Genomic DNA, 27,569 nt, shown 5'->3' with positions numbered 1-27,569 from the left:
CTTTCCATCACTTGAGGGATGCCTCTTCCCCACACGCCCTTGTGGCCGGGGTCCCTGCGGCATCCAGGCACAGTCAAGGTAAACCCACATTTCCTGAGACCATGGTTACACCCTGTCTCATCTTCACTACCAACCACAGGCTCGACCTCTCGCCATCTGCCACTTCCCTCCTGAAATGTCCTCGGCTGTGGTCTCCTAGGACCTCGCTGTCCACTCCAGAGATAGTCTCTAAGGCTTTGTGTTGCTTGCCCTCTTATGACGTTTGATGGTGTGAATTTTTCTCCTTAAACCCGTCTCCCACCCTGGGTGCTCAAGAGCTGATTTCTCCCCATCTGGTCTGTGTTTTATTTATTTTCTGCTCACCTCCTCACCAGGCGAGCTTGTCCTCAGCCAACCTCAAGGCTCCTTGAGTTTGCAACTATCCGAGCGTTAGCTGTGTCCCTTCCTGTCCTTTGTTTTCATCCTACCTCTCCCTGCCTTTAACGATGTATTAGTTTCCTGTGGCTGCTGTAGTGGCTTAAAACAACATAGATGTATTCTCTTACACTTCTGGAGGTCAGAAATCCAGAATGGGTTTTAAGAGATTGCAATCGAGGTGTTGGGAGAGCTGCGTGGTTTCTGGAGACTGTAGGAGGGAATCTGTTCCTTGACTTTTCAACTTAGAGAATCCATCCTGCTCAAGGCCAGTCACTCTGGCCTCTGCTTCCAACCCCCCACCTCCTTCCCTTACCCTCACCTGTTTCTCTCTTCATAGGACCCTTTTGATGACATTGAACCCACCTGGATAATCTTCCCATCTCAAGATCCTTAACTTCATCAGATCTGCCAAATCTCTTTTATCATGGAAGGTGACATATTCCCAGGCCCCACAGGTTAGGATGTAGACGTATTTGGGGGACTGAGTAGGCATATTCTTTTCTACCACAGGCCCCATCTCATCTAGCTCCCTCCTGAACCTACCTTTCACTCTCCCTTGAACTCAGCGTGTCTAAAGTGGAATTCACTCCTTCTCATTGTCCTCCTTGTCCTGCGTGCCTTAGTTCAACACGTGATCAGCCCATACCCAGACCCCCAAATCATCATGTGCATAAAACACAATTTAATTTACCAAGTCTAATATTGATGGACACTTGGGTAATCTTCGGGGTTTTGCTATTGCAGACAGTTCTCCAGTGAATAACTTTGTACATTTGTCATGTCTTATACATATAGGATCGATTCCCAGAAGTGAGATTGTTGTGTCAAAGGGTAAACGTATTTGCAGTTTTGAGAGATACTGTCAAATTGTTCTTCATGAGGTTGAATCAATTTGCCTTCCTGCCAGCAATGTATGAGAATGCCTGCTTCCCCACAGTCTTGTCAACAAAGTGGTTGTCAAACTTATGGGTTTTCATCAATATGATAGGTGAAAATATCTATCTTGGTAGTTTTAGTTTGCATTTCTCTTATTGTGAGATTTGGTGGGTTTTTTGTGTGCTTAATGACCATGTGAATTTCCTTTTCTGTGACTCTCTTCCTATCTGTATGCATTTTAAAGCTTGGATTACTGGATTTTTTTTTTTCTTGTCACATTTAAGGGACTCTTTCTTTTTTGTCTGTAATATGAGCTACAAATGTTTTCCCATCTTGTCTTTTGTCTTTTGACTTTACCTAGTTTGTCCTTTGCCATGTAGAAGAGTTTTTATGTCACCAAACTTATTATTTTTATTTTATGGCTTCCAGATTCTAAGCTAGCTAGAAAGACTTCCAGTAGGGCCATTAAAATTAAAATAATAAAATTGTGTTAAATGTGAGGAGTTGGATACAGGCACCAATTTTGCTTTCTTCTGAAAAATCCCAGTGAAATGACACAAAAGAAATGATCAATGATAGGTAGATAGGTAGGTAGACAGATGATAGAGTCAATCCTCATTATTCATGGATTCTATATTTGCAAATCCTACTTGCTTAAATTTATTTATAATCCCCAAATCAATACTCCTGGTGCTTTCACTATCATTTGCAGGCAAATGATGAGTGCCAAAAAATTTGCGTTGCCAAAATTCATGTTCCCAGCTAAGGTGATCTCTGCCTTCTTGTTTCAGCTCTCTTACTATAAAACAAGTGTCCTTTTTGGAGTCTGCTTAATGCCACATTTTTCACATTTTTGTACTTTTTGTTGGTACTTTTGCTGTTTAAAGTGGCCCCAAGCCTGATGTTGAAGTGCTATCTGGTGTTCCTAGGTACAAGAAGGCTATGATGTGGCTTACAGAACAAATACATGTGTTAGGTAAGTTTTGGTCAGGCTTGCGTTCTAGCACTGTTGTCCATGAGTTCAAAGGTAATCAACAAGATATGGTAAACAAGGTGTCTTTAAACAGAAATACACGTAAAACAAGGTTCTGCACTGATCAGGTGATGAGATATTGTCATCAGTATCTCACAGGAACCCAACTCTGTATTTCCCCCAGAGCATTGGTTCAGAGTATTCAGTAATTCTTGTGGCAGCATTACAGAACAAAGTTCCCATGGATAATGAAAACTAACTGTAGATGATAGATGATAGATAGGTAGATAGATAGATAGATAGATAGAGATATCCATAAGAACAAAAAGATTGGAAGAAGAGAAGTAGAAGAGGAATGCTTTCAACGCATTTTTAGAAAATAGAAGGTGGGTAGAGGGATGCTAATTTGTTTAACAAAGCCCAGGAAACTACAACCTGAATGTACAAGGAGCCATTTTCTCTTGCAGAACATGAGAAAGGCTCTGGTTTCCAAAGCATAAATGACCATGGAATGGTGCAGAGTGAACTGCAGAGCTGACAATTTGGGGCATTGGTTTAAAGTCCTTACATGTGGTAGTAAGGTCCCTCGCTCCCGTCTCGGCAGCTTTGGGGTCTTAAAAGTAGGGCTGCAGGAAATTTAAAAAGGTAATAAAAAGGCTGAAAAATAAAGTAAAGGAAATCTTTCAGGAGGTAAAATAAAAAGAGTAAGAAGATGGGGAGGGATAATAAAATGAAAATATCAGTCCTCCATTTTGACTTCTAGAAGATCCAAAAAGAAGGGAGAAAATGGAGAAAGGGAAAATTATCAAGGGGAAATAAAAGAACACTTTTCAGAACTGAAGGACAAGAATCCTCAGATGGCAAGGCCATCAAGTGTATACAGCCCTTTGTGTATAAACAACACACACTAAGGCACATTGTGAAAAGCTGAAACTTCATGGGGAAAAATATCCTAAAATCTTACAAAGCACAACAGGTTACAAAGTATTAGCAATCAAAAGAGATTTCTCAATAGCAGGGCTGATCTCTAGAAGCTAGTAGAGCAGTCCTTGAAAAATCGGAACAGAAAAATAGATTTCAACCCAGACTTCTGTATTTGAACTGTTAGTTAAGGGTGATGACAAAGACATGTTTATGAACTCATGGATTCAAATGACTTCCAGGACATTGTTTCCTAGCCACTGGAGGATGAACTCCAGCAAAATGTAAAGGAAACCAAGAAGGAGCCTTAGATAGCAGTAGGAGAAGAACCCAGCATGGAAAGCAGCCAGACCAGGATTAGAGCAAAGGTTCAGAAAGCTCCAGAAGTGATGTCTCTGATGGAGAAAAAAATAAAACTAATGTATTTAGTTAGGGATATTTGTTGACGGGCATAAAATAGAGGTGTTGAGCATATGGAATAAATTTGTGATGGGTTCATGTACAACCAGACACACGAAGAAAAAAAAGTGAGGACATGATTAACTCCAGGAAAAATGAAGGCTCGTGTGAAAAAGAAGGCATAGTCACAGTGCATTACCTGACCCGGCATTGAGCAATATTTGCCAAGTTGTAATAACACAAACACTGACTTTTGATTTGATTAAAATTACACTATGACCATTTGGGGCACTAACAGGAAGTAAGAGAAGTGTATGGGAATGCTAAGCCTTTATTTCCCGTGGTAGGAAATGAAAAGATATCTAAAACTGATAACAGTAGTATAAACGTACCATGCCAATAAGCGTTGGGCATCAGTGTTTTGGCAGCAATTTTACGAAAGACACACACGTGTTTTTGCAGGGCTCTGCCTTCACGTGCCCTCTCCGTGAAAGGTGAGGGCCCAGCCCAATGGCTTTGGGGAACAAAGGCAAACATTCCTTAGTCACTGTTTTCGGGTACAGACAGCATCCTAGAGCTGGCCCTGCACACTTTTCAGTTATGGGAAATTAAATTCCGCTCTTCATTCTCAGTCATGTAGAAGGGGCCAAGTCTTTTCTTTGCAACTGCGTTTCTCCCAGATTGCTTCCACAGATTGAAACAGGAGAAAAGAGAAGAGCAGGCTGACATTCAGGATACAAACTTTCTCACTGGACCAGTGTGTTACCTCCTGATTAGTTGCCTGCACAGAAGGTCTTTAAAAATGATTAAAAGACAGAGGCATTTCTTAGCAAACTCGGCATTCTGTTGTCACGAGTTTTGGAGGGTAAGGGAAGGTTGTGTTCAATGTCTGTTTCCTTAGTTGATTGGCGACCACTGGAGAAATTATAGGGAACAAAGGAAAAAAGAGCCATAAATACAAATGAATTCCTTTTATACACGTTGAAAAACCACAGGACATGCTCCATTTTTTTTTTAGCACTCCAGGTGTGATCGGAGATTACGGATCCACACAGGAGAGTGGGGAGTTAATTAAAATTTGCACTCCGACTTCCAGAAAGAAATGCCTTTCCATTTGATAAGCAGGCTGTCTTTGGAGTGCTGTTTGTGCTTTTCTGTCCTCATTGGAGTGTCACAGAAAAGCAGATCAAAGGGAGCCTCCATTCGGATAGGTTTTCTACCACCTTTCTGAGCTAATGGACTTGAAAGCCTCTTGCACTGACTGCATGGGGCTCATGTCATATTCTAGAAATGCCGTCTTCGTACAGTATTGATAATATGCAAACAGGCTTTGATAGATGCTTACAGAAAATCACATTTAACATTAATTAAATCAAGACCATCCCCAATAGAGTGGGAGAGTCTGGCAGAGTGGGACACCTCACCTCCTACCATTTGTATTTTGCTTTTCAACTCACCACGTGACGGCCAGATATTAACACTTGAGATTGAACCGTCAGCTCTGTCAAGCAGGGTTATGTTTTGTTGTGTTTCCTCTTTTCCTTTCAGTCTTTCTGCTTCTGCACCCTCTGGCTGACATCCCCTACCCTGAGGGGAAAAACTGTTGGGGAGAAATCCTGCTGTCTTTCTCTTTAAGATAGTGACAGAATGAAATAAAACAGAGCAAAATAGAGGCCGCCGTGCGAGGCCTGTCTGAGCAGGTCAGGCAGGCTTCAGCAGGGGTTTGTCCATTGTCTTGCTGTGCTGGGTGCCCGCCCGAGAGAACCCAGCCGGCCAGGGCACAGTCACTAATAAAAGGACTCCATTCTGCCACTCAGGGCTTTGTGAGGCGCCAAAGCTTGTCCTGGTTGCCATGGCTACTGTCTGATTGTGGCGGGTTTGTCACAGTGCTTGATAAAGTGGGAAGGTTATTCTTGATAGGCCCAAGTAATCATAACCTCGCAAAGCTCGAGAGTGTGGATTTAACACTTTTTCCCTCCCCTCTCGAAATCGGGAATGCAGAGATGGGGGCAGGGTTGTCAGGATAAAGCAGCCACAGCAGGTGGTGAGGGCCATGCCTGGCAGGAGGGATGCAGCTAGCTAGCTGTGCCCAGGGGGCTGGGCGGAAAGGGGTGTCACTGGGTCATCTGCCGTCCCTTGGCTGGGTGGGGGCTTCAGAGAAGGGGTCAGAACGGGGTTCTCTCCTGACTGCCTCCCCCCATCAAGTGATTATACCTGTGCTCCTCTCTCCTTTCCTCCCTTCCATCCTTCCCTTCCTGCTCCCCCTCCTTTATTAAGGCCCTTCCTTTCTTCCCCTTCCTTAGCCTCCCATCCTTCCACTCCCCTTCTCCCCTGCTCTCTCCCCTTCCTCGCCCCAAATCCCTTACAGATCTGGTCCTTTCAGAACCCTCTACTTTCCCTTCTCAAGAGGAGAAGGATGGGGAACGTTAGCTCGGAGGTAACAACTGATGGAATTCAGCCATAGAATTGCAGTCTCTTCACTGTCATCAGAAGAGAACTAATTGATTCTCTGGGCAGTACCTCTCTGACTTGCCACATCAGAACTACTGAGAAGGTTCCTTCAAACAGATTCCAGGGCACACCCCCAGGTTTCTGATCTGGTGGGTCTCCGGGGAGGGGGCAGTTTGCAAGACTCTGAATTTCTAACGAGTTCCCAGGGGATCCCTGGGATGTTGCTGGCTCAGAGACCACACTTTGAGAACCACTGTCAGAGGCCAAGACTTATTTTTTACAGTTGAGGAAACAGGCTCCCAAAGGATAAATTCGTTGCCAGGAGTTCAGGTGGCTTGGTAGCCATGGTGGGATGGGTGCCCAGTGACAGGAGTTTTAAAAGACATTTGAGGGGCGCCGGAGTGTCTCAGTCAGTTAAGCGAACCCCAACTTCGGTTCAGGTCATGATCTTGCGGTTTGTGACTTCGAGCCCCGCGTCGGGCTCTGTGCTGACAGCTCGGAGCCTGGATCCTGCTTGGGATTCTGCGTCTCCCTCTCTCTCTGCCCCTCCCCCACTTGCACCTGCACCCTCGCGCACACTCTCTCTCTCTCAAAAATAAATCAACGTTAAAAAAAATTAAAAGCCATTTGAAGAGGTAGGGCTCATCTGTCTTCCAGCCCCCTAGCCCAGAGCAGCCAGATGAGTGGTTCTATTTCCAAAAGGGCTCCAGCAGGACAGCCACTCCCACCAATGGTTCCCTTCTGAGCAGTGCCTCCCCCAAGTGAAGCCCACCTTCCTCGGTGCTCTAGGCCCGGTGTGGCCTTCTGTAGTATATGCTGGAGTTTTCTCCCCTCGGGTGCCCCTTCCCCCACTCCGTCTGTCAACTCTCTGCCCGGCCTTTGGGCCCCAAGAAGCCCACCTTGACCATGGCTGGTATCCTTCCGCTCTGCTGACCTTCGAAGCCTCGTGGCCCTGCCAGTAGGCCATTCTGTATTTCCATTACTTGCATGTGGGTGCTCTTGCCTCTGTGAACTGTGACCTCTAGCAGCGGGACCGTGCCTTCATTCACCTCTGTACCCACCACTCTGAAATACTAGCTGGATGCATCCACACGGCAGCCTCGGTTGGAAAGAGTCTGGACACAGGTTTGAGATGTTCTGAGGCCAACTACAAGAAGCCAGCCTAACAGGGATGGGGAATCCATTGTACACACAGGGCAGGACCTTCCAGTGTCAGTGGGGAGCCAGAAGTAAGGCATCAGGCCTGCTGCCTTGGGAGAGCACGAGGAACCCAGGGCAGTGGCCTCTAGTTAGGGCACCCCCCCCGCCCCCGTCCGTGGTGGCAGGACTGAGTTTTTAAATTGAAAGGCAAGTTAGCCCCCTCAGACACACGCGGAAAACACGGGCAGCACTCATTTATCCCTTTATGGAAGGATGTATAACAGGTGAAGCTCCCTCTGTGCAGGTGTGTGTGTGAGCACACGTGTGTGTGTGTGTGTGTGTGTGTGTGTGTGTGTTGTTGCTGCCATGACTGGATGATGCTAACGACATGATCACTTATGAAATGCCGTCTAATGCCCCACGACACACTCCGAAATCACCAGTGTGTGGTGTCATGAATATGGCTTTGAGGCAAGGTGATTGCACTTCTCCAGTGAAACTCACAGGAGGCTAGTTGTCCAGACAAGAATAAACCCAAATGAATGCATTAATCCTTTGGCTCCAATTCCTTGCCGACTGCACAGACTGAGTTGGGGCCCAGCAAGAAATCCCATGTTGGCAGTTTGGCTCTGAAATCTTTAAGCGTCGTTGGAGCCGGGCCTCCAGGCTGCAGGACGCCCCCCGCCTCTTTACTGAACAGCACCCCCTCAGTCACTCAGGTGTTGACATGGTGCGGTCGCAGCCCTCACAGTGGCCTTTCTCCCCCAGGGTGTCGAGGTGCAGACAGACTACGTGCCCCTGCTGAACTCCCTGGCGGCCTATGGCTGGCAGCTCACCTGTGTGCTACCTACTCCCGTTGTCAAGACAACCAGGTAACAATAATACTCATCGTTGTTCTTCTTCTTATCATTATTCAACACTTCCTCTGTGCTGCACACTGTTCCCAGTAAGTGCTTCATGCACATAACTTATCTAATCCTGTGACAAGTCTGTGAGGCTAGTGGGGTCACTCTGATTCTCTGGCTAGGAAGTGACAGAACCAGGATTTCAGATTCTTTTTTTTTTTTTTCAACGTTTATTTATTTTTGGGACAGAGAGAGACACAGCATGAACGGGGGAGGGGCAGAGAGAGAGGGAGACACAGAATCGGAAACAGGCTCCAGGCTCCGAGCCATCAGCCCAGAGCCCGACGCGGGGCTCGAACTCGCGGACCGCGAGATCGTGACCTGGCTGAAGTCGGCCGCTTAACCGACTGCGCCACCCAGGCGCCCCAGGATTTCAGATTCTTAACCACCACCCCCACAGAGCGCTCCCCGGCACCCCTCTTCCCACATGGGGAGCCTTGGCCAGTGAGTCATTACTGCCAGGCATGTCAAAGATGAGCCCCCGGGTTGAGGGGCCCCAGGGCTTTGAGGTGCAAAAGAAATTGAGCCCCTACTGTGTGCCCTGTGCTGGCCTGGATAGGTGCCTTGCGTGTAAAGTTTCATTTAGTCCTCAGAAAACCCCTAGAAGGTGGAATCCTTTTATTAAACCCATTTTACAGCTGAGGCAACGTGGCCAGGGAGGTTGAAGGGACTCAGCCAAGATCACAGCCCTGGGCCCTGGTCAGTAGTCCCACAAAGAGGAGGTAAAGACCTGCAGTCTTGCCCCTTGCTTGAGGCACTTCTCACAGTTTCACATTTAGGGACACTTGTCCACCTGAGCTCAGCCCACCGTCCCCTCAGCTCACGGGCTGGTCCTGGTGTTACTAACCCTGAAAGGCCTTCCATCTGTATTTTGGGTGTATCTAAACTAATCCTCCTAACTATCCTGTGGGATTATAAGCATAGATAGGATTCCCGTTTTGCAGATGAAGAAACTGAGGCTCAGAGAGGCTCTGTCACATACCTGAGGTCACACAGACAGTAAGTGGCAGAACCTGGGACTAGCACCTCAGTCTGCATAGTCAGGCACTTCTCCTAGGCCAGGCAGCCCCTTTGCTGACCTGTAGGGATGCCCCCTCCCGTGACCCTCAGTGTCCCACCTTCCCCAAGTCCTGCTACGTGTTCACAGAGTGATGGCCAGCGTGAGGCAAGGCTGGCGATCTGGGGGGACAGCAGGGGGTGCAGCCGCAGAGCCTAGACTGAGGGTGAGAATGATGGTGATGATCAGTGCCTTCCAGGGTCCCTCCCTGAACGCATCTGGGCTCTCATCATGTCTCCCTCCTGACACTGGGCTACAGTGGGGCACTGCACGTTGCGGGGGGCTAGTCTGCAGCACCTTTGGGCCCTGGGCCATTGGGAGCCTCCATGCTGCCTCATGGCCAAGACTCCTGTGGGTATGGGGTGATGCAGAGGGGTAGAAAGAACCCTGCATTTGTGGCCTGAAAACTTGAACCCGAGTCCTGAGCCTGCCACTTGGTAACTGTCCGTCTTGGTCAAGTCCCAGAGCTGCTCTGAATCAGTTTCCTTGTCCGTAAGAGGGAAGAATGCCTACCCCACCACCCATTCCAGAGGACAAGAGTCGTGATGAGAATGGACTTGGGTGCGAAGCCCCAGCTCTCTAAACCCAGAGGGTGCTGACAGGTGTCTCTGTCTCCATCTCAGATCTCACACCTGCTCAGTCACCGCCCCCCCCCCCAGTCCTCTACTTCCCTGTGCCCTACATGCCACCTCTCGATGGAGTGGGGAGCACATGGAACCAGGCAGGTTTGAGCTTGAAGCCTCGCTGTGTGATCCCAAGCCCGCTCCTTAAATGAGCTTCTGTGTCCTGACTGTGAAGGCGGTGGGCTCCCACTCCTTGGAGCTCTGTGGTGAGACTTAAACGAACCATGGTGTGTGAAACCACCCAGCCCAGCCCCAGCACAAAATACGTTCGTTTCCTCCCACTTTCCCCTCTGACATTCCACGCAGTGATGCTTGCCTCAGCAGAGAAGACACTTGCAAAGAGAGATTTAAGAAAGTGATCAGAAGATAGAGGCAGGGCTGAGAACAGTGACCTTCACAAACACATCGGCCATCTTTGAAGGCAGCTGTGTGGGGTCCGAGAGGAACGCGCGCTCACTGCGCCTTAAACAAGAGCGGCCCTCCTGAGCGCCCCTCACCTGCGCCTGCAGGAGCCGGGCTGCCTTGGCGAGGGCTGCCAGCGAGGGTGAATCGGGCGCACGGCCCTCCCCTCTGCTCAGCCAGGCTCTGTGCCTGCTGTTCGGTAAAGGCTGGCCGGCAGGCAGAGCTCACCACCCATCCCGGGCCAATCTGACCTCTCCATGGCTCATTACCAAAGACAGATTTGGAAGAGGCTTCCCACCTCTTGAGATTCACTAAAGACGCCAGTTTATCATCATTTGGCCAAGATGCCAGCTGTTATTCCACATCGAGGGAAGGAAGGGGAGTTTCCAGCAACGAAGCTGGTATGGCAGGGACACCCACAAAGCTTTTGTTGAGCCTCCAGCATAACCCTCTGGAAGCAAGACGGGGATGGCCTGGGAGGGGGCTGCTGCTTGATTCCTGACCTCTCAGTGTCTGGTGGCAGCTTTCCTTTCTGTGGGTGGTCAGCCTTGACAAAGTTAGGGACAGAAACATCTGTGAGGCTTGGGGTCCCCCCCCCCTACCGCCACCAGGTGTTACAACTCATTCTCCACTCTGCATGTGTTACAGGGAGGGGAATGTATCCACCAAGCAGATTGTCTTTCTTCAGAGACCGTGTCTACCTCAGAAAATCAAGAAGAAGGAATCAAAGGTAAGTGACCTTGATTGCCTTCCCCAGTTTTCCTTAGCAGGGCTCCATCCTCAAGTGAATTTTCTATAGCAGTTGAGCAGGCAGTCAGCTCCAACTTCCAGGGGCTCTCAGAGGAACGCCTGAGCCCTGCGGCAAACTGAATCACACCCGAGGCTGCCAGAGCCGGACAGATGGGGACACTGGAGGGTCTTGTCCTGCGGTCGGGCTGGAGAGTGGAGTGGAACAGTTCTGCTGGACACTCATGTAGGCCAGATATTCCCAGTAAACTAAAAATAGGGGCATGAAGTCAGCTGCCATCTGACCAGGGGGCGGGATGGCTTGAGTTCATGCCCAGCTTCTCTGAATCTTCATCTCATTACAAGCTCTGGTTGCAGCCCGTTGGATCCGTCAGGACATCAGAAGTTTGGTGATTTTGGTGGAGGGACCCTGCCAGGGCTCCTTCTTGGTGTGCCCTGACCCGAGGGCCTCTTAGTGGCAGCGGCTGGTGTGGACAGAGACCAGCCGCAGTCTGTGGCAGTGGACCCTCGGGCTAGGCTGTCCAGGGGATGGCCAGGGGCCTTTCTCCCTCACTGAATGTCGCGTGAACCGGCCTGGAAACAGCCATGCTGAGAGCCTGTGGCTGCTCTCAGAAATTTTCCCATGTTTCCAGAAGTCAAACCCAAGTCTTTCCCCTGTGTCAGACACTTCTGATGCTTCCCAACCCCAGCCGGTGGGTGATTCTCCCGTGGGCGTTTCACCATTTACTCAGGAAGAGATGAGCGAGTCAGTGTGTCAAAGCCCAAGTCAGGTGTCACCCGAAGCCAGCTTGAGCCACCTTTGCTGGCCAAGGCAGCGCTGCCTGGCAGAGCCTGGTGGACCCGCCCCGCTCCTCACGCTTGGCACCGTCGCGTGCTCCCCTGTTAGTTCCTCGTGTCCTTTGGACACGGATCCTGGACAGGAGCAACAAGCAATGGACAGATTGTAGCAGCCCCTCACCAGCCAGCAAACCCGGGGGGCGGGAGGGAGGGTCCTGGGAGGAACGCCAAGGAAACGGCGACCTGAAGCCAGATGGTGTAGAATGCAGAGGAAGGTCTCTGTCTCCGCTCCAAGATGCTAATGTGACAGGTGACGGCAGCCGAGGACCAGAAGGCAACCGCTGAAGCCACCATTAACCACCAGGAGCAGTCAGCCGCCGGCTGGAAGATGGATCTTCCCGGGACCACTGTCAGCTGCAGCTTTGCCCCAGGCTCCTGGGGACCGCGTGCATTCACAGTGACATCCAACAAAAGCACAGGCGAGGCCTCCATCAAACACCAAAACACGCCAGCTCTGCCCTTAAGAGAGGGAGGTGGTGCTGCACTTTCTGGATCCCAGAGGAGAGACGTGTGGTTTGATTTTGGTACAAAGGCTGTGGGGCTCACAGAGGGCGACAAGCAGGAGATTTTAGAGGTAGAGTTTTAAAGCTGCTGTAACAAGTGGAGCAGCTTCCGTCAGGAAAGTCCTGAGGATGGAGTCATCTAGTTCGTGATCAGGAGAAACTTGGCCCCAGTCAGCCGCAATCATCTGGGCGGCTGCTTTCTCTTTTGAAGGACTTATTTATCCCCTGCCCATTCATAGGGTTGGCTCACGTCCAGCGCTTGTTTTCTGTGTGACCTGGAGAGGTGGCCTCACGGGCAGAGCCCCAGAGAGGGGACTTTACAGCCTGATGGCTTGTCCCCCTTTCATCGTCCTGGCCAGTCTTCCCGCGGCTGACTCAGGTCGGCATCCTACTCCCACTGAGGTCTGGGTGCCACGTTCATGGCAGTAACTCCATCGAGCCCTCGCAGGACTGATGCTGTTGGCTGCCCTCTGCCTCTTGAAGCACCTTTTCTCTTGGCGCTGACCCCACACCATCCTGGTTTTCCACTAGGTGGTTCAAACCCAGCCCCATTTCTCTCTCACTCCCTAATCTCTTCCTTAGAAAATCTCACTCATTCCCCAGAGTGAAAAATCTGACTCCCACCTCCGAGGTGATGACTCCTACACCTGCATTTTCAGGACTCGCTTCCGCCCGAAACCCAGCTCCACGTGCCCCGTCACTACTCAGCATCTCAGAGCGACCTGTGATCTGGCTATCCCCCTCCCCCTGTCTAGAACAAGGGCACCACCACTGTCCAGAGGCACCCACCCACCCAGGGCTCATCCTTGACTCCCCATCTCGTTGCCGTGGTCAAGCAGAAACTTGAATCCTCAAGACAGAGACTTGAATCCCTCCCCTTCTCTCCGCATTCACAAGCCTCAACAACTCTAATCCTCTGCTAACAGGTCTCCCCTTCAACTATATTCTCCATCAGGAGCCAAAGTGATCCTTAAGAAAGAATATTGCAGGGCACCTGGGTGGCTCAGTCACTTGAGTGTCTGACTCTTGATTTTGGCTCAGGTCACGCTCTCACAGTCCTGAGCTCAAGCCTCTGCATCAGGCTCCACATTGACAGCACAGAGCCTGCTTGAGATTCTCTCTCTCCCTCTCTCTCTGCCCACCCCCTGCTTGCTCTCGCTCTTAATCAATCAATCAATCAATCAATAAAAATGAAAAAGCATACTGAATCATGTCACCCCACTGCTTAAAGCTTTGTGTGAGTCTTAAGATAAAGGTGGAAATCTACAGTGCGATATCCACAGGACTGTGTGTGATCTGGCCCTTCTTAGTTCTTGTGCCATCACCCCCATTTTCTGCATTCCACCTACTGTGGCCTTCATGCTCTTCTGTGTCCCTTCCTGCCACAGGGCCTTTGCTTTGACTCTTACCTCTGCTTCAGATGCTCTCTTCCTTTGTAATACGTTGGGAATAATCACAATTCCTGTCTTGCAGAACTCTTCTTTTGGTCTAGAATTATTTGTGATCATTAGTTTATCCTCTGCTGATAGAGTCAGACATTAACTCCATGAGAGCAAAGCCCTGTTTTCCCGACTTTTACATGCCCAGTACTTGGCTTTTAGTTGGTACTCGACAGATATTTGTTGAACCAATAAATGAGTAATGAAACGTCTGAGCCCAGGACATTCTTATTACGTATGGGTTGAAATCGAAGAAAGGGGACCATAGGTTGGCACAGCAAGGACACAGCGTATTGAGTCCTCTTTTAATCAGCAAAGTGGAGGAAATTCTCCAATCAGGACTTTTTCGGCATTTGGAAGAAGCCTCTTTGTGTGTGTGTGAGTGTGGCTCTCAAAGCAAATAATTAAACTCCTTCCAAGGTAATAGGTGATTTCTGCCACACCAGAAGTCTTCCTTCCAGCTAACGCTCTTGACGTGGAGGCAGATAACGGACAGTTTTTAAAATGTGCGAATTAAATCCATTAGCCCTTGCCACTCGGAGCTCTGGACACACACTGCTATAAAGTGAGGGATTTTTTTCTCTTCTGCAGTTATCGCTGACAGGGATGGCTCATTGGATCCTTCTCGGTATGGGCACCAGCGGGCGGCACGCCCGAGTGCCACAGACACGCTGGCTTGGGAAGCCTGCTTAACTTGTTCAGAGGCTCTCCCGATACTGCTCGAGATAAGGAATCCGTCCTCCCGGCTGGGCCGCCTGCCTTTAAGCATCTGAATGTTACACACCTCCCCTCAGATCCGCAACCCATAAAGCTGTCACTGTCCCACGGGTGGCCTTTTTGAGCCTTGGGATCTGGAACAACAGTTGTTTGTTAAAGCCCGAGATTATCCTCAGCTTAAAGGAGGAGGAGAAGCCCAGGTTAGGAAGGGAGCCCGGGTGAAGATGGGAGGGAGACAAGAAACCCCTCCATGGGGGACAGAGCTGGGGGCTGTGTTTCTCTTTAGCTCAGTGCTTCTCACACTGTGGCCCGTGGACCAGCAGTATCAGCCTTACCTGGGAGTTTGTTAAAAATGCAAAATTTCCTGGGAATGCAAGCTGGTGCAGCCACTCTGGAAAACAGCATGGAGGTTCCTCAAAAAACTAAAAACAGAACTACCCTACGACCCAGCAATTGCACTACTAGGCATCGATCCACGGGATACAGGTGTGCTGTTTCGAAGGGACACATGCACCCCCATGTTTATAGCAGCACAATCAACAATAGCCAAAGTATGGAAAGAGCCCAAATGTCCATCGGTGGATGAATGGATAAAGAAGATGTGGTATATATACACAATGGAGTGTTACTCGGCAATCAAAAAGAATGAAATCTTGCCATTTGCAACAATGCAGATGGAAATGGAGGGTATGATGCTAAGCGAAATTAGTCAAAGAAAGACAAAATCATATGACTTCACTCATATGAGGACTTTAAGAGACAAAACAGATGAACATAAGGGAAGGGAAACAAAAATAATATAAAAACAGGGAGGGGGACAAAACAGAAGAGATTCATAAATATGGAGAACAAACTGAGGGTTATGGGAGGGGTTGTGGGAGGGTGGATGGGCTAAATGGGTAAGGGGCATGAAGGAATCAACTCCTGAAATCATTGCTTCACTATATGCTAACTAATTTGGATGTAAATTTTAAAAAATAAAACAAGTTAGAAAAAAAATGCAAAATTTCCCTCCTCTCTCCAGGTTGCACACACTGGATGGGGTGAGTGATGGGTTTCAGGAGCCCTCCAGATGATTCTGACGTCTGCTCAAGTCTGAGGGCCGATGTCTTAGGGGAGTAGTTTAGGGTCCTTTCTTGGCTCCCCTGTGGACTGCCATTCAATTTTTATCATTATTGATTTTTTTAAAAATAGGCCTGTCAGGGAGGCTTCAGTGTAGATCTTTTTTTAAGTAAGTCAAAACAAAGTATCTTTAATGGCAGTTAAATCTGACTTCCATTAGCTAACCACTCGGCCTAATGAGTCAAGTGCCTGACCCAGCAGGTGCATCTTAACGTTGTACTGTCTGAAAGCTGAGGCCCTTACGTGTCGGGCTAACCATTGCAAAGGTGCATGTCCTCTCCCTTTGTTTCTTCTCCTCCCTGGCCTCTACAGCAAGAGCCTAAAGCCTCTCGTCTGCCAAGAATGAGAAGCTGGAAGGGTAGTGTGGATGGAGCCAGAGACACCTGCGTTTGAATTCCAGCTCTGCTCTTTTCTAGCTGTGTGACTTTGGGCAAGTTGCTCAACCTCTCTGAACCTCTGTGTGTTCATCTATACAACAGTGCTAACAGTGATTAGTGAGAGTAGTGCTTCGGAAATTCAGGGAAATGGGAACCTTGCCACCGCGTGATATACGCAGTAGGCACCTCGGTGTGTGCTTGTACTTTCCTCCGCAGGTACCCTGCAGCAGCCTGCCTTCACAGCTTGGTACATTTTGCTTTCAGATGATACAGACCCTGAGTTTTGGCCCCTGCTACTTCCCCGCTTCATGAAAATGCCCCCACAAAGGACAGAAGGACAAGGGAAGAGTTGAGTCAGGACCTCCTCGGGACTTGTCTGCAGCACCCGTGACAGATGTGGAGGGGTGCCCCCCCCCAGGAGCTTGGGGAACAAGTGACATCACCACAGCCCATCTGGGGACACAGAAAACAGTGTAGTCCTAGAAGGCATTTGGCTTGACAGATTTCCCTGTGATGACCAAGAAGGACAGAAAACGGCTGGGAGAGTTCTCGCCAGCTCAATGCCAGCAGCCCCGGCTGGTTCCCGGCGAAAGCGGCCGGTGTTCTCCTGGCGGATTATAGCAAATCAACAAAATGTGATCTTCTACAGGAAACTAGATGTGGCTGGACTTCCAGAAGAGGCATGGAAGTTCTGTTTAGTTACCAAGAGCAGCGCTGAGAGAATAGCTGGGTTTGCGTTAGAAGACAAGAGTCGAGGCTAGAATGTGGCACAGGTAGAATCGTCCAGGGTTGTGCACTGCTCAGCTGCAGAGGGGGCTCTTGGCATCCACTACAGCGTGGATGGGCCCCCGAGGTGCAGCACAGCCCCGGGCCGGGGGAGGGGGGGAGGGGGAGAGGCGGGGCAGACACCTATTTCGGAGATGAGGAATTTGAGATTTGGAGGGATCAATAACTTGCCCAAGGACAGATGGCTCGTGAGTGCCAGAACTGACTGACATGTGACGGGAGGTCTGGGCCACCATGCTATCATGCTTTGACGTTTTAGCATTTAGAACCTTTCACCAGAAGTAATCTCACCACTTTATTGGCAAAAGTGAAGCTTCCTCCGACTTGCCTGATAGCTGGCTTCCTCTCCAAGTACTGTATACAGGCCGGCTTACCTGGCCTGTTTCTAAAAACATGCAAAATGCAGGGGTGCCTGGGTGGCTCAGTCTGTTGAGCGGCCGACTTCGGCTCAGGTCATGATCTCATGGTCCGTGAGTTCGAGCCCCGCGTCGGGCTCTGTGCTGACAGCTCAGAGCCTGGAGCCTGTTTCGGATTCTGTGTCTCCCTCTCTCTGACCCTCCCCCGTTCATGCTCTGTCTCTCTATGTCTCAAAAAAATAAAGTAAACGTTAAAAGAAATTTTTTTAAAAACATGCAAAATGCAGATAATAATTTGGGGACATTGATTTTTTTTAAAAAGGCTCTTCTGTTTTGATTGGAAATAAAACGTAGCAGCAGCTGCCCGTGACAAGGCAGCAGTTATGAACCACGATCGTGCCGTGCCCACGAGCCTCGGAGGTTGCCACTGGGGGCGGCAGCAGTGGTCCTCAGGTCCAGAGTCAGCATCCTGCCCTGGTGGGTATGAGGTTTGAGATGTCTGCATGGCAGTCTCTGCCCAAGTGGGCACCACTGGGGCAGGGGTCCGAGGCGTCACCCCGCCTGCACAAGGGCTCCGTTGCTGGAGCTTATGGCTTGGGTGCAGGAAGCTCAAACCATCCCAGGGGGAAGTCTGTCAGTCTGTCAGGTTTAATATGAGAGAACCCCCAAACAGGAGTGTCCGGGGAAACCCATCCAACACCATAGGTGAACTCATCTGAGGACTTGGGGGGCGGGCAGGGCCGAGGAGGACAGGATGGATGTTAAAGCCTAACCTCAACAGGTACTTCTTTCTGTTTTCTCTACTTTGATGAAATACTCACATTTACCAGTGTTGTCGAAACTCTTAAATCCAAGAACCCCCATGATGTGTTCAATCTCAGAACCCCGCGAGTAGGCAGATATTTTGAGGAAATAGGGCTCCACCACTAAAAACTGCACAAAGGTGGCAGATTAAAAACAAAAAAAAAGAAAAAAAATTCCTGTAGCACATGTTTGGTTTCTCCTAGCAAAGCACTAGGTTGTTTACAACATGGCGAAGCCTTAAGAAATCGTTTTCCACTGATGGTGCAGCTGCATTCCTGGGCTCCCCCTCCAGCCTAGCAAGGAGTCAGCAGTGAAACTCCTTTACTTTTTCTCTCAGTCACAGAGTGCCTAACCCTCAACTCCCTATTAGGTGACACTATGTGGTGCCACTGAAATAGAAGGCAGTGACCATCGTGGGAACTTAAACTAAAACTCACCCTATGGTACCGTCGTCACAGAGCTGTGCCTGCCCCAGATTAGTCCCATGATGCTCTTCTTCCTGGTGAGACCACTCTGTCCCTCGGGGGTCCTGACTCTGGCCTCACCTGCCCAGCTCTTGCTCCTCTGGGGGCTTCTCTCGCGTCCTTTGTGTCTTTCACAACCGGGCTTGGTACCTGCTCAAGATTTTGTGACTGTCACCCTCCTAAGTGTTTACCACGCACAGGTCTCTGGCATCTGACTCTCAGCACTGGGGACCCAGGCCCCACTGAGTGGACTGCCCCTCTCTGAGGTGGGAGCTGTGCTGGGCATAGGTACCCCTCAGGATGGCAGAGGTCACAGGGATCTTTGCTCAGGAAGACTGAGAGCACCCCGTATGTTTGGGGTGTGGAAGAAGGCCACAGTCTCTGCTGGGCTGTTCGCCCACAGAACACATCCCTCTTTTGTAACCACAGTGACCCAAGTATTCTCTTCCACACCCTTCGTATTTCCCTGTCTGCTCAAGCTCATTTGCCCAGATTTATTCCCAGCGCACAGGCTCTCAAACTGGCTTCCTCTGGGGCAGTTCGTGTAGTCAGCAGGCTCAGCGGGACTTTGAAGTTTTCCCCTCTTTCCTTCCTTAAATTAGTTTCTCTCTCTGGAAAGCGACCAGAAATAATGTCTAGACGCACCAGTACCTCCTCACTACACCCAAGCGAGGTTTTGACGCTGGAATTACAGGAGTAGCTCGGCTTGTGGGCTCTGTCGTCCTTCCATCCGTTCACCCCACAAGTAGGTTTTGAGTGCCGACTCTATGCTGTATTCCAGGGATACAGGTATAAATAAGACCGCTGGCAGCCTTGACCTGATGGAGTTGACTTCTAGCGTCAGTCATGACAGCAGCGTATCTGGTATATTATATCCCAGGTGTGTGCTAAGATTTACATGGATTGTCGTGGTGCTAAGACGCATCACACGGATTGAATCATCCACATCAATACCCTTTAAGGGAGGGCTTGGCAAACGGGGGCTTGGCTCCCGGGCCAAATGCGGCCCACCGCCTGTTTTTGTAGATAAAGTTTTACTGGAATACAGTCGCGCACATTCGTGACATATTAGCTATGACTGCTTTTACGATACAGCAGTGGAGCCAAATGGTTACAACAGAGACCATATGGCCTGCGGAGCCTAGAATATTTATTATCTGCCTTTCCCAGAAAAAATCGCCAACGTTGTCTTTACAGAAAACCAAGTTGCCTGACGTTGACTTACGTTAGAGTTACTGTCCCATTGTATAGATGAGAACGCTGGGCCACTGAATGGCTACTGAATGGCGAAGAGACTCTTCAGGAAGTCTCACGCCACATCTTCCACATGACCCGTTCTTGTCCAGCTCTATTACTGACTGTGCGACCTTGTCCTCTCTAAGCCTCTGATGACTTCCCTGCCACATGGGGAAATGCTTTGCTGCAGGTCAGGCTCCCCAGGAAGCAGCCTTTGATAAATTTGGGTGGAGGAATTTTTTTGGGGGTGGGGTGCCCCGGGGAACACCTGTGGGGAAAGGAGGGCACAGGAGTGGGCAGGGGGAAAGACAGGCTACGATGCAGTCACAGCAGTGGCTTTATTAGCCAACCCCCGGGGGAGCCCTGGAACTGGGATGGCCTTTTGGAGTTGTTCTGAGTTGGGACAGGAGGGTGGGGCGCACGGCACAGGGCCAGCCCCATGTTCTGTGCCCTTCTAATTCGGGAGATCTGGTGAGAGTGTGGGCCCAGTGCTTGGTAGCCCACAGCCTGCTCGGAAGGGAAGCAAGTAGCCAGCACCGTGGCTCATAGGAGGGGCAGGCCCCTGTGTCTTCTCCCATTCTGCTTCTCCAAATAATAGGATTTCAGGACCTCTTCTCCCAGAGCCAACTGAAAGACATACCCCCTCATCTCCAGAGTCCCCTGAAAACCACAACTAAAATACAGTGCATGGGGGCGCCTGGGTGGCTCAGTCAGTTAAGTGTCCGACTCTTGATCTCGGCTCAGGTCATGCTCTCACAGTTCATGGGTTCAAGCCCCCTCATCAGGCTCTGTGCTGACAGCACACACAGCCTGCTTGGGACTCTCTGTGCCTCCCTCTTTCTGCCCCTCCCTGTGTACATGCTTGCTCTCTCTGACTCTCTCTGTCAAAAATAAGCAAATAAATAAACATTTAAAAATAAGTAAATGAAATACACTGCATGGAGGGCATCAAACAGGCTCTTATGGTGGGTGTGATGTGTGTGGACCATGATTCAAGTTTGCTGCTGGTAACGCTCTGCTCCAGGAGTGCTGGGAATCGTGTCTTGCTCAGACAAGAGCTTGCGCACGCAGACGGTGGGGTGAAGCGCTGGGTTCACAGAGACAACGTTTATTTATCCCCATCCTCTCTGCTTTCTAGTTCCAGTGGCGATTCTCCCGAGAAGACATGCACAACAGGCAGATGAGGAAGTCCAAAGGCAAACTCAGCGCCAGAGACAAGCGACAAACAGAAGAAAATGAGAAGAATTTAGAAGACCAGTTTTCCAAAGCCGGAGACGTGGGAAACTGTGTGCCGGGCCTGCATCAGGAGGACGAGGCGTCCGAGGAGCTGAAGGTCCCTGCCCAGGAGATCACAGAAGAAAAGCTCTGTGTGGAGGGTGGGGCTGTGCAAAACGGTCCTGCGGGTCATTGTGGGGCCCCGGAAGGGGGCTGCGCTGAGCAGTCCCATCCCAGAGAGGATGCCAGGGAGGGAGGCGCCCAGGAAGTGGCCGCAGAGCCCGAGACAGCGGGGGACAACTGAGTCCTGAGCGGTTGGTGTTGCACGCCTGATGCGCTGGCAAAGCGGAGGCACCGTGCCGGCATCTGGGTGGGGGGCTGGTTTGCCCCAGCGTCGCGTGTTACCCTTTGGCTTGGCTTGACCTCTTCTCGTGAGCTCACCGGGCCCTCTGAGGGCCGGGTCCCTGACAGTTTTGGTCTCTGCACATCCACTAGAAATGTGTCGTAATGCCCCAGTGTTAGAATGCAAGAGGTCAGGTTATTTCTTCATCTGTTTCCCAGTCCCATGGGAAGGAGTGGCCCATCCAGTGCCTGTGTTCCCCCCCCCCCCCACTGCCAGGTTCCCCAGGGAGCATTCGAGTCAGGTCCATCCATGGACCTCCCTGGCTACAAACCAAGACTGTTCATTCCCACACCCTGCCGGGGGTGCATTTTACATCCGCTGCTGCTCTCTGCAGCTCTTTGGTGATGTAACAACCCCCGGAGCCCATCAGGTGCCCTCCTCCATCTAAGCCCCACACGCCCTGCTGCTTTGACAAGGAAAATGACAGTAGGGAGGGGAGGTGCCCCACCTCCTGGCTTTTCTCGAAGTATTCCCATAGATACTGGTAATTTGAAAATGAAGAGGTAATTCTGTGTGTACACCTGATCTTGCAGAGTTTCCAAGAAAGTATTCTGTATTAGTATCAATGCCAAAAAATTTTTTAAAGAATTTGTACTCAGCACATTATCTGAACACACGTTCCTTCTTTCATTTCAGGGCAACCCGACTGGTTGGGAGCTCTTGTTATGTGCTATTTTAATCAGTGTATCATTGGCCAAGTTGTTTCCATGTATGCTATCACGTGTTTATATTGTCCAGAAAGTATTGTTAAGGCTTTAAGTAGTTGCAACTAGTGAACCGTGGAGAGAGAATGCCGATTGTCTTGACCCAAACAACAGCCTTTCTCTTCTCTTTCTTGTTTAGTTACTTAAAGCAATAAATCATCTATGAGTTTAGTGCATTGTGAGCATGGAATATTGTGTCACAGTGAAAAGCCTGTCTAGCCTCATGTCCAAAGGACTCGACTCCACAGTCCCCATTCATTCTTTATATAAGTTTCTGACTCCTGGCAGCATGATGATTTTGGAGAAGAAAATGAAGGTCCTGTAGAAAACAGCAGAGCCAGCTAAACCCGCTGTGCTTTCCTGTCCTGTGTAGAAAGAAGATGGAAAGTGGGATTCAGGTGTCACCAGGTGAGGCAGGGCACAGCCACTCCCCATTGCCCGGGGTGGTGGAAACAACTTTTAAAACAAACAGAAAGCCCTACCTCGGTTTCTATGCATGTTTCCAGACTTTTAAGTAAATTATTTCATGAAGCAAGTCTCTTCCCTGTTTGCAAGTTTGCTGAAATACACGTTTATACTATATTTCGTAGGGCAGAATTGAAAACCCTGTACAGCCACATTGTACTGTTGTTTTCCTCTTTTTTATATAAAGTTTATGTATTTTCACAGAGACAGAGACAGCGTGAGTTGGGGAGGGGCAGAGAAAGAGAGGGAGAGAGAGGGAATCCCAAGCAGGCTCCGAACCACCAGCTCAGAGCCCGACACAGGACTCGAACCCACAAAACTGTGAGGTTGTGACCTGAGCTGAAACCAAGAGTCGGACGCTTAACCAGATGAGCCACCCAGGTGCCCCAGTTGTTTTCCTCTTGGTTTTCGAACAAACTTCCACCACCGAGGCCCAGAGCTTCCCTAAAAAGGTTGAAGGCTCTGTTCAAAGAGAAGGCAACTGTTTAAAAATGACATTTTCTGCAGTTATACCCAAGAACATCTATACAGCATTGATATTAAAAGTTATCTCTTGGCTTATATCTTCGAGGGTCACGGCTTTTTAAAAATGCAGTAGTTCGCAGAGCCTGGGACAAAAACAATGCCCATCTCTCACAACTTTGGAAGGTGTTTGGTCCCAGCATGCACCCCTTCAGGTGGATGCCTGTATCACTCAGCAGTAGGTACGTTTTTCAATAATTAAATGACATGTATGTTGGCTGCATGTGTTATGGGAAAACAATTGAAGGTGACTGTAGCTAATTTGAATTCCTCAGGGGGTTTGACCCTAGCGCCAGGCTAACAAGTAATTCCTGAATGTCTTGTCTTTTCCGGCTTTTCCACACTCGTGCTGACATCCGGCAAAATATTAGTCTACCTGAGGCAGTTCTCATACTGGCTGACTGGGGAGCTTTAAAAATTCTTGATACCTGGGTCCCACTCGAGACTGGAGTGGCTGCTCCAGGGAGTGGCCTGGGTCCCGGGTTTGTAACCCCGCTGTGGATTCCACGGTGCAACTGAGGGTGAGAGTCGCTGGCCACAGGATTGCTGTGAGCTGAATCACAGCTTGTTCCTTGTGAAATGAAATGCTTTTTACGAAAAGTAAATAACCAACACCCTGACACTCCACCCCGACATCCTCCATGTGTCTTTCAAGCAGCGGGATTTCCAAAGGAAACGTTACTCTCCTATGATTGCCGATAGGGTGAAAGTCCATCGTTGGCCCGGACGAGGCCTCGTGACCAGGAAAAGCCACAGAGGCTTGTAGGAGGCTTATGCACATGGCAGTCAGTCTTTGCATCTGTCACAGCAGGTCTGGAAGGAACGGGGAGTTCTGGGGGTGATCAGGTGACTTAAGTGGGGCCCTAAGTGACTTTGATGGCCTTGCTGCCACCGCCATCCAGCTCAATGGGACATTCCAGAGAGTCAGAGGCACCACGAGAAGGGGAGGCCAAGTCTGGCCTCATGGGAAGGACTGGGACTCTGCCGTGGAGGGTTCCGTTCATTCTTCGGCCCAGTTGGTTTGCCTGTGGAAAGAGGTTTTTGGAAGGGGAAAAAAAAATCCCCCTCAGGAACAAATGAGAAGTTCTTCTGAAGCTGTGGCTTAAATTCTGAGTCTTAGGCCAGGAGGGTATTTTTCTCTTTTTTTTTAATTTTTTTTTTTATGTTTATTTGTGCGAGAGAGAGAGAGAGAGAGAGAGAGGAAGGGGGAGAGAAACAGGGAGACACAGAATCCGAAGCAGGCTCCAGGCTCTGAGCTGTCAACACAGAGCCCGATGCGGGGCTCGAACTCACAAACTGTGAGATCACGACCTGAGCCGAAGTCCAGGAGGGTATTTTTCAAGACCTCTTCTTCACCTCCAGAGGTTCAGGGGAGGGTCGTGGGTGGGGAGGAGTGCCATTCAGGTGTGGTGCTCTCAAGTGCACATGGCCACAAGGTCAAAGAATTGACACATGGAGAGCCTAAGGACACCCATGTTAATGAAGCAGTGAGCCTGTTCGACATCGGGCTCCCCTTGGTGGAAAAGCCCAGCTGGGCTTTGGAATCGGCTGGTTAGGATGCTAACCTACACACGTAATCTCCAGGTAATTTCTCCACATCTCCAAGCACCAGTGTCCCCACGTGTGAAATGGGGCTGACCCCCACCCCGTTAGATTTTTGTAGGCAGACGACGTGTGCAAAGTGCTTGGTGTGGTTGTCAGTGAATCCTAATGCCGGCCGGCAACAAGGTGGCAAGAGCTGTCAATGCCCAGCCGGTGCCCACAGACTCCCGTACTTCCAGCCTCTCTGCACTCCGGGCCATGTGACTGGGTTCTGGCCAACAGGACATGAGCAGATGTGATGCAGGCCACTTCTGGGCCTGACCTTTACAAAGCCCCTCACGCCACCTCTGCCCTCCCAACACCCTTGGCGTAGTTCAAGATGGACCATGACGTGAGAGTACATCAAAATGAGCTATGCTAGGGGTGCCTGGGTGGCTCAGTTGAGCGTTGGGCTTTGGCTCAGGTCGTGATCTCACAGCCCGTAAGTTCGAGCCCCACAACGGGCTCTGTGCTGACAGTAAGAGCCTGCAGACTGCTTCAGACTCTGTGTCTCCCTTTCTCTCTGCCCCTCCCCTACTCCTGCTCTGTCCCTCTCCTTCAAAAATAAACATTTAAAAAAAATGAGCTATGCTAAACCACTGACAATGCAAGTTTTATCTGTTACAGAAGCATAGCATAGCCCATCCTGACAGAAATACTCTAATAACATTTTTCAAAGTCTTCACGTATTTGTTAGTGGTTTGTAAGTAACAATACGGTCAGCACGGTCCAGTCCTTGTCTGAATGTTTTCAAATCTCCAAGCTGATCATACTTCACTCGAACTGTGCTTGATGGGACCAGCTTCAAGAAAACACTAGGACGAGACGTTCTAATTCACTTCTTATGAAGCACATTTTATCAGTTCTCCAAACATATTAATCATGGCCGGTTTTAAGCCACAAGACATGTTTCAGGAAGAGCTCTCGGGTGGCGCAGTGCTTATCAGGGGGTTCACGTTCACCAAAATCTCCTCACTCGGGGAACACGCTGCGGGCGTGCGGGGCCTGGCTGACCCCGGGAGACCCCGCGGGGCAAACCGGTCTGGGCTCCGGGCCCCCACCCCGAGCGGGCCCAGAGCGGCAGCTGGGAATGAAGGCTCAGGAAAGGGTTGGTGGGAGGCGGCAGGAGAAAGGACGGGGGCCGTAGGCGGCAGCCTCGAGGTGGCTCGGCGCCGACTCCCCAGCCCCAGCCGTGCCAGCGGGTCGGGTCTCCCGAGGGTCCCGCGGAAAGTGCTGGAGCTGACTGCGTGGGCGGGGCCGGCTGCGCCTCGGGTGATGAGCGCTCTGCCGGCTCCGCGACCTGCCCAAATGAGCTCGGGAGAGTCTGGTTTTCCCGTACCTGGTCCCCAGGGTCTGGAACAGGGAAGCACGTGGACGTGAGACCTAAGGACAGGACCCAACAAGTCTTTGGCTGGGATTTCTGAGGTGACGGTTGCCAGGGAAGGAAGCAAAGCCAATGTTTACCACAGGTTCCTGTTGATAGAGATCATCTCTGTGGCCAGACTAAGAAAGCTCACTCCGGGTTGTCGAGAGCTGCTCTCTGAACCTGCCAGGTGCTCGCTTCCCTAGCCGCTGCGACACAGTGGGGTGTGGCATCTCCCTGCCGAGGCAGCCCGGCCGTGGCAGACCTGTGGGTGCATTTCTTTTTCTTTCTTTTTTTTTTTTTAGGGTTTATTCATTTTTTAGAGACAGAGCATGGGTGGGGAGGGGTAGAGAGAGAGACACAGAATCCGAAGCAGGCTCCAGGCTCTGAGCTGTCAGCAGAGAGCCTGATGTGGGGCTCGAACCCACGAACTGTGAGATCATGACCTGAGCTAAAGTCAGACGCTCAGCCGACTGAGCCACCCCAGGCGCCCCCCTACTGCACGAGGGATCATTCTCCACACACACAGGTAGTTGTTGTTTTTCATGTTTACTTATTTTTGAGAGAGAGAGAGACAATGAGCGAGCGGGTAGGGGCAGAGGGAGAGGGGGACAGAGGACCCCAAGTGGGCTCTGCGCCAACAGCAGGGAGCGGGAGGCGGGGCCCAAGCTTGATAACCGAGAGATCGTGACCGGAGCTGACGTCAGACATTTAACCCACCGCGCCCCCAAGGCGCCCCCACGAATGCGGTTTTAAGGCCCACACCACAGTGCTAGGTGCTGGGAAGAGAGCAGTGACCGAGACCGACCCCCATCCTGGCTCCCTCGGGGCTTACGACACACGCTAGGTTCCCGCACCGGCAGCCGTAGCTGTGGCGAGTGGCGTGGACAAGGGCGGGATGCCGCGAAGGCACCGACAGGGAGAGGTCACCCGCTTACGGAAGGCTTCGCCGAAGGATAAGCAGTCAGGTGAGCAGTCCACAGGGTGGCAGTGTGCCTCGCAGCTCAGGGCGCGGACTGGAGCCCCGCTGCCCCGCTACAACCCGGACTCTGCGGCCTACCAGCTGGGTGGCCTTGGGCAAGTCACTTAACCCGCCTGTGCCCCGGCTGCCTCATCTGTAAAAGGGAGGTAGAGGCCGTAGCGAGAATGAAGTGAGTATATGCAAAGTGCTTAGAGAGCGTCTGGCACAAGGGAAGTGCTATATACAAACGTTAGCAACGAGGAAGCAAGACTGAACAGGAAGAATGTGAGAGCAGGCTCTGAAGGAAGCAGCTTATGTTCACGTAACTGAAAGAAATCAAAGCAGGTTCGCAGAGAGCGTGTGTGTGTAGGGGTGGGGAGTAGCAACCATGAGATTCGAGACAGAGATGGATGGGCAGGGCCTGAGGCAGCTGAGCCTCGGGAACCCTGGTAAGGATTCTCGTCCTCGCAGGAGTCATGGGGGGCCGTTGATCAGTTTTAAACAGGGAGATGACGTCAAATTTGCATGTTTAAAAGATCTCTCTGGCTGCTGAAGGAGAAAGGTGTGCAGGGGGCCCAGAGAGGATGCAGAGGGGGGCTGGTGCATTAGTGCAGGTGGGAGTGTGGGTGGTTTGCACCTCAGTGGAGAGCGAGAGGAAGGGTCAGCTTTGAGAGTGATTTAGGAGCAAAAATCGACTGGATTCTGCACTGACCGGTGAGGGAGGTATGGAAGCTACCAGCCCTACCAGAAACCGATGAGGACTGTCCTTATTGAAAGTATTTCCTCGGAATAGGGGTGTCTGG

At 50.5% G+C, this 27,569-nt stretch overlaps 1 protein-coding gene and 1 long non-coding RNA gene across 6 annotated transcripts in view; one reads left to right on the top strand and one right to left on the bottom strand.

Moving 5' to 3' along the window:
- RFTN1 (raftlin, lipid raft linker 1) overlaps positions 1-22,045 on the top strand; it is a 209,978-nt gene extending 187,933 nt beyond the window's left edge. For all 5 annotated transcript variants that reach the window (XM_043595469.1, XM_043595470.1, XM_043595472.1 and 2 more), the window contains 3 exons: positions 7,946-8,049; positions 10,813-10,894; positions 20,691-22,045. In XM_043595469.1, coding sequence (XP_043451404.1) covers positions 7,946-8,049; positions 10,813-10,894; positions 20,691-21,071 — 567 coding nt within the window. In that variant the 3' untranslated portion in view covers positions 21,072-22,045. The remainder of the gene's footprint in view (positions 1-7,945; positions 8,050-10,812; positions 10,895-20,690) is intronic.
- On the bottom strand, positions 4,342-5,157 carry LOC122492027. The gene is made up of 2 exons (XR_006299521.1): positions 5,044-5,157; positions 4,342-4,501 (listed from the first exon to the last, which is right to left on the bottom strand). It is a non-coding gene; the product is annotated as an uncharacterized LOC122492027 (long non-coding RNA).
- Positions 22,046-27,569: the final 5,524 nt, after the last annotated feature.

Source organism: Prionailurus bengalensis, chromosome C2, assembly GCF_016509475.1.
Source record: "Prionailurus bengalensis isolate Pbe53 chromosome C2, Fcat_Pben_1.1_paternal_pri, whole genome shotgun sequence".
NCBI classification, from domain to species: Eukaryota; Metazoa; Chordata; class Mammalia; order Carnivora; family Felidae; genus Prionailurus; species Prionailurus bengalensis.
Note: the sequence above shows the minus strand (reverse complement) of the source record. Positions and strands in the feature narration are given on the sequence as shown.